The sequence below is a fragment of the Nicotiana sylvestris genome, chromosome 8 (assembly GCF_000393655.2).
Source record: "Nicotiana sylvestris chromosome 8, ASM39365v2, whole genome shotgun sequence".
Taxonomy (NCBI): Eukaryota; Viridiplantae; Streptophyta; class Magnoliopsida; order Solanales; family Solanaceae; genus Nicotiana; species Nicotiana sylvestris.
In genome coordinates this window covers 99,814,630-99,820,909 of record NC_091064.1, presented here as the reverse complement: position 1 = coordinate 99,820,909, position 6,280 = coordinate 99,814,630, and the positions used below count along the sequence as shown (strand labels likewise).

Here is a 6,280-nt window from a genome sequence, read left to right as displayed (position 1 = left end):
TTCGATTATTCCGAGGTGCATTACAACTTGAAATGTTCCTTCTGTCTTCGACGTACGGTTGATACCTTTCCTTGTTGAATCTTGATCCCTGGTCTATGTCCCTCGGGGGCTTGGCTACGAACCTGTTTGGGTGAACTGAACCTGAGGGGGCTCCCAACTGGTCATCCTCGACCTTAATTTTTGACCAATACCGATTGTGCAAATCCGACCATGTCACAGCTGGATACTCGATCAAGTTCTACTTTAGCTGTCAAGATGCTATCGAGTTTCTTTCATTCAACCCTTGCATAAAGGCCTGAACTGCCCAATCATCCGAGACCGGGGGTAGTTCCATCCTTTTCATCTGAAATCGGGACATGAACTCCCTTAGAATTTCGTCGTCCCTTTGTTTTATCTTGAATACGTCTGATTTTCTTGTGGCCACCTTTATGGCCCCGGCGTGTGCTTTTTCGAAGGCATCCGCCAATATAGCAATTAAATCAATAGAGTTTGGAGCTTAGTTGTGATACCAAATCATAACTCCTTTTGACAGTGTCTCTCCAAACTTTTTCAATAATATTGACTCGATTTTGTCATCATTCAAGTCATTTCCTTTGATTCCAGAAGTGTACGAAGTAATATGTTCGTTAGGGTCTGTTGTCTAGTTGTATTTTGGTATATCGGGCATGCGAAACTTCTTGGGAATGGACATCGGAGCTGCACTTGGGGGGAAAGAGTATGAATTTTTTTGGCATCAAGGCCCTTCAAAACTGGAGGTGCTCCGGGTATTTGGTCTACTCGGGAGTTGTAAGTTTCCACCTTTTTATCATTGTCTTCTATCTTCTTTTCTCTTGACTCGATTCTTTTAGTAAGTTCCTCGAGCATTTTCATGATTGTAGGGTCAGTCCCCGAGCCTCTTTCATCGGGCCTTTCAAGCATTGATTCATGCTGTATGTTTATTGGTTCGGTGGTGTTGGGAATCTTGTTCTAACTCTGAAGCTGCGATGGTGACTTGCTGAGCTTGCAGCATCTCGAATATCACCTGGAGGCTGACTCCTCCTTCTTCCAGTCCACGTGTTTCCTGGTCTCCGGCTCGGGCTTCCCTGTGTGCATTCCTTACGGGGTTTGTGCCTCCATGTTTAGAGCATTGTAGGAGCTGATATCAACTGGCTCCACGTTTTGCACTCCTTCAGGGATTACAGGTGGTACACCGAGCCCTATGCCGCTGTTTTCTCCAAGTCCCTCACTGTCATGAGTAGGTGCGTTTTGTGTGCTAGACATATTTAAGCTTAAAATCAAATAACCTTTGACAAGCAAAATTGTGAAAAATAACGCGTGTTATCAGAAAACTGGCACTAAAATAATCACTATTATCTTTAGCCCCACGGTGGACGCCAAACTGTTTACCTCAAAAAATGTGATTAACAATTAAAGATAATTTGTGGTTTTAAAGATACGTGATATATTCTAATACTAGTGATTATATGAGTAATATTGAGCTTAAGTAAGAAAAAATAATGAACCAAATCAATATTATCGGAACAGTAGGGGCCTCGAGCTTGTCTATCCAGGGACCTCGAGGTCAGCTAGGACCAATAAAGTATGAATAATAAAGTAAAGGCAATAAAGCTGAAGAATAGTTGCTGAACACGTTAAACAAGAGAAGAATAAGAACATTCTATTGCAGTGAATGATCTGATCTCTCTACAAAATGATTGGGGTCCCCTTTATATAGGAGGAGAAAACTCCAATATAGTACCTTGTTCATAAAGATAAAGAATTCTATTGGTACAAGAGTATAACGGCCTAGTACGGACCTGTACCATTTTGTACAACCCTTATCCTATAATTAATGCTCAGGTCCACATGTCCTTGAGAAGTTCCCGCTTTTTCTTGATTGACTTCGAGATAATGCTGCCCTCGATGCAGTCCATACCAAGCGTTCTATTAGCTTCCTCGAGGTAGGTGTCCCTTAGCCGGATACGACACCCACACCGAGTCTCCCGAATTCGGGCCTGTAGCCCGATTTAAGACTTCAAAATCATACTCCTCAATTTTGACTGTATACAAATATAATAAGTCCGAAAGAATAATTAAACAATTTATTCCCCAAAATGTCTTGTTTAATTACGTTAAGGGAGGAGTTAAAACACCAAACGTCACCAACGTTCACCATTTAATTTAATATAAAAACGGTTACACACCTTATTGCCTCCACATAAAACTGAACCGAAGAGACTATGAGAAGTGGATGTGGACTCTGCTACAGGTAAGCCTATCCCGGGTTTCATTATACAGTGTTGCTCTGTCATGTTCAGTTTCTTCTTTAATTTTTCATTTCCCCCCCTAGGATTGTTTGCCCCTATTCAGAAAACAGAATTAAGTTTGTTTGCCGTCTTGCTTTAACAATTTATAGGTTTACGAGGCTCATCATTCTTATTTTCTCTAATGCTTCTTAGTACTTATGCATTGTGTGCTTATTTTCTTGGAGTTAATTCCTTGTATTGTTATCCTAGTTATGAAAATTATTCAGTAAAGTAACTTTTGTATTTTTTGAGATAGCATACCCATATTCGCCATAAAATAAATTGCGAATTTACTTAGTTCACGCCCATTTGACCCATCTTAGGATCCATATTTTTAATCATACGACCAGACCCTCAAACCCAAAAACTTAAATGGGTATACTCAGATTTCATCCTTCTTTGCTTTGTTGTAATAATGTTTTATGGTGTGTTGTTCCATTTTTCAGCTTATAACTTTTTGCATTCTCTGGATAATGGGTCATCCTTCTATCCGTCTCCACTTGAATACTAAGTAGTAGGTTTTTGTCTACATGATGTGCTCCGCCCTAGACTCCGGGCTAAAGCTAAAATCCCCCATTCTCTTGGAGCCTAATTTCTGCTTACCAATTGATTTGTTAAAATTTTTGCAAGAATTCCATTGGTAAATTTTTGGATGTTTAACAACGTCAATCAGAAAACATGAAACATTGTATTTTTTTGTTATTGTCCTATTCAGAAAGCAATCAAGTTTGTCTGCGTTCTTGCTCTAACATTAAGTTTACAAAGCTGTTCATTCTGATTTTTTCTAGGCTGGTAATGCTTGTATATCGACATTTACTTTTTAAATAAACATGATCGACATTTACTTTTTTGATGCTATGTTGGGGAAGCATTAGTTGTTCAATGCTTACCTTGCAGCAGGTCATCATCCACATTCTTCAATCTTTATTTTAATCAAATTGTTAATGTGAATTTTCCCCTGGTGTGTTTTGTTTGACCTGTTTAGAAAGGAGAACAGATGTTCCTCGCAATTGAATGGCTAAATGAACTTTTCTGGCCCAATTTATATTAAGTACACTATATAACTTTTATATCATCTCAAGTAGAGTGAATTATTTCCATAAATCGGCAAGTGTGCAATCTTCAACAACTTAAAATAAGTCGAGAATATTAGATTATGAACTTAATCTTGCATAACATCTTTCTTTGGCATGCTCCGATCAGCTTTTGTTTCTAATATGTTTCAACTCATTGTGCTTGCTCTCCTGAATACTCCATCTTTTATCTATTAAAACTACGTGATTAGATAGAGGGGCAGTTATGCGTTAATGCCGAAAGCTCATCACTATTTGGGAAATGTATGGTGAACTATGAGTTTAATTGGAAAGAAAATAGAGTAACAGCTCTTCTCCTCAAGTACAAAAACTGAGGAACGCTGGCTAATGCGAGGAAGAAAATCCTTATATAAAATTTCAACAGGTTAGATGGGCTGAATATCTGGAAGAATAATGAAACCTTAGTAGGAGATAGTTAATGGTCTTGCTTTGCTGATACTAACCGTGTTCTCTCCATGTGAAGTTTATGGTCCTCCTGTTCTTTCCTGATACTCTCGTCTGTATCATTATTTTGTCTCTCCAATATATAGAAAATGGTAAAATCGTATGCAGTTGGAAACATTGAACTACTAGTCATATACAAGCTGTGGATACATTACTGAAATGTGTTTTCATAACAATTTGAATTTTCTTCAAATAGCTATTGGTTGAATACTGAATACTATGGAAGTTGACAAGTGCATTTCCTTGGTACTATTTGTTAATTTCCCTGATTTTTATTTTCAGAATTGCCTGCAAACTCATCAGTATTAGACCATGAAGAGTGCTAGGAGATCTGATGTTGATACAATTAGCAACCTGCCATGTAATGTCCTGGATGAAATTTTAGGTTGCTTGCCTTTGAAAGATGCAGTGAAGACCAGTATCTTGTCAAAACACTGGAGGTACAAATGGGCAACACGTCAAGAACTTGATTTTGGTTATGACTTTTTCGGGTCATTTGCACATTATCAAGAAGCTAAGACGATCATTTACCAAGTCCTATTACTCCATAAAGGACCAATACTGAAGTTTAAACTCGGAGGCTTTAACTTGAAAAGTTGTCCTGATATTGATCACTGGATACTCTTCTTGTCAAAGAAAAATATCCAGGAATTCACCCTTCACATATGGTCAGGCAACATATATCATTTACCTTCTCACCTTTTTACATTCCAGCAGCTAAGGCATCTGGAATTTCATAAATGCTTGTTTTACCCTCCACCCGGTTTCAAAGGGTTTGAGAAGCTTATTAATCTTGATTTTGATAGAGTCACTTTTGTTCCATCAATATTTTGGAATCTCATCTCTAAATGCCCATTGCTTGAACGATTAAGGTTGCTTTGGTGCACTGACTTTGACACCCTTGAAATTGATGCCCCTAATCTCAAATTCTTTGAGTTTAGAGGAAAATCAAAGTCCTTTTGCTTCAAGAATGCCCCTGTGCTTGGTAGGGTTATCCTGTCTCTCAATTCACGTGTTTCGGCTGATGCATCTCCTGTTTGTTCAAATTTTATGAAGTTCTTCCATTGCATACCTTCCCTACGGGAACTGGATATACGTGGTTGGTTATTGGAGGTAATGGAAATGTGTAATAATATTTATTATGGTCTCGTGAAACTTGGTACATATCATAACCAAATGATGTATCTAATTCGTATCTTTAACTAATTTTTGACGTGCTTCTAGTACTTGACCATGGGAGGTCTGCCAGAAAATCCCCCGACTGCTCTGAACAATGTCAAAATTCTGGAAACGGACATGTCTTTCAGAAATGTTGAGGAGGTTTCGGTTGCTGTTTACTCGATTACAAACTGCCCTAAATTACAACAGCTTACTATTAGATGTGTAAGTACTCTCCTATTTTCTCTTGAAAGTGACTGAATTTCCACTGAACTCGCCTAACCATTCTTCCCGAAATTCCTTTACAGTCAGCGGACAATAATGTGGAACCTGTTGTACAATTTTTACGAGCCCAATTATTCTCTTTTCAAAGAGTACATATGAGTACTTTTGGTGGTCTTGAGATGGAAATGGAATTTGTGAGGTTTATACTAGCATCTGCACCATTACATAAGCAAATTTTCATTTGGAATTATTCATGTCTCCTTCTTCGGCCGGGAAGACAAATGATGAATGAGATAAAACAATACCGTCGAGCATCACCCAATGTTGAAGAAATTGATGTACAAGATCTTGTATGATTGAAACCCAAGAAGTGCCATGACTTCGATTATTAGTTGTTGTTGATATCGTATGTATTACATCCTTGACTTTGGTCATTATGCACTAAGGTGCTGTATATGAATTTATTTAACTATTTCAAGAGAGAGAGTTCAACTATCATAGCTTATCATGTAATCTGTCTCTCTGAGTAACATGCATTAATCTACTAAGTGTGTCAATAGGAAATGAAAGAGGCATATTGTGGATTGCACCTCTTCATCTCACCCTTTCAATGTTTATAAATTTAGAGGTTTGGCCTCATTTTTCAAACATTGAAAATTTTCCCTTTTTCTTTGCATTGTTATCTAAAACAAAACATAAGTGTCATGTGTGATTTGTTCCGCCTTATTGCGTTCGTTGAAACATTGGGGTTTGAAGTACCATTATACCAGTGTGAGTAATCTGTTCTACTAGGAAGGATTAAGTTCCTTAATCAGTGGGCTCGAATTTAATTTTATTCTTCCAATGCTTTAAGTTCTTTAAGATTGTTGATAAACTGTGTTCAAAACAGAAAATTCTGCAAAGTAAAACAGAAACAGAAATGCATTGAAAGAACAAAATCAAATCCGAGCCCAGTGATTAAGGAACTTAATCCCCTCCTAGTAGAATATATTACTCACAGGTATAGCGGTACTTCAATCCCCAGTGTTTCAACGAACGCAATAAGGCGGAACAAATCACACACGACACTTATGT

The 6,280-nt window shown here is 37.9% G+C and overlaps 1 protein-coding gene across 5 annotated transcripts; it reads left to right on the top strand.

The window, feature by feature from the left end:
* The first annotated feature begins 2,191 nt into the window (after positions 1-2,191).
* On the top strand, positions 2,192-5,701 carry LOC104226317 (F-box/FBD/LRR-repeat protein At1g13570-like). 5 transcript variants are annotated; one of them, XM_009778276.2, is made up of 4 exons: positions 2,192-2,248; positions 4,106-4,936; positions 5,048-5,206; positions 5,290-5,701. In XM_009778276.2, the coding sequence occupies exons 2-4, from the start codon at positions 4,136-4,138 to the stop codon at positions 5,560-5,562; spliced, it is 1,233 nt and encodes a 410-aa protein (XP_009776578.1). In that variant the 5' UTR covers positions 2,192-2,248; positions 4,106-4,135; the 3' UTR covers positions 5,563-5,701. The 5 variants fall into 5 exon arrangements, with proteins under 5 accessions (XP_009776578.1, XP_009776580.1, XP_009776579.1 ...); XM_009778278.2 differs by lacking the exon at positions 2,192-2,248 and adding an exon at positions 2,333-2,395; XM_009778277.2 differs by lacking the exon at positions 2,192-2,248 and adding an exon at positions 2,335-2,661.
* Positions 5,702-6,280: the final 579 nt, after the last annotated feature.

Bases quoted from the DNA above. Each gene is read 5' to 3' on its own strand.
- LOC104226317 (XM_009778276.2), top strand. From the start codon at position 4,136: ATGAAGAGTGCTAGGAGATCTGATGTTGATACAATTAGCAACCTGCCA. The intron at 4,937-5,047 runs GTAATGGAAATG...ACGTGCTTCTAG, and splicing joins TACGTGGTTGGTTATTGGAG to TACTTGACCATGGGAGGTCT. The intron at 5,207-5,289 runs GTAAGTACTCTC...ATTCCTTTACAG, and splicing joins AACAGCTTACTATTAGATGT to TCAGCGGACAATAATGTGGA.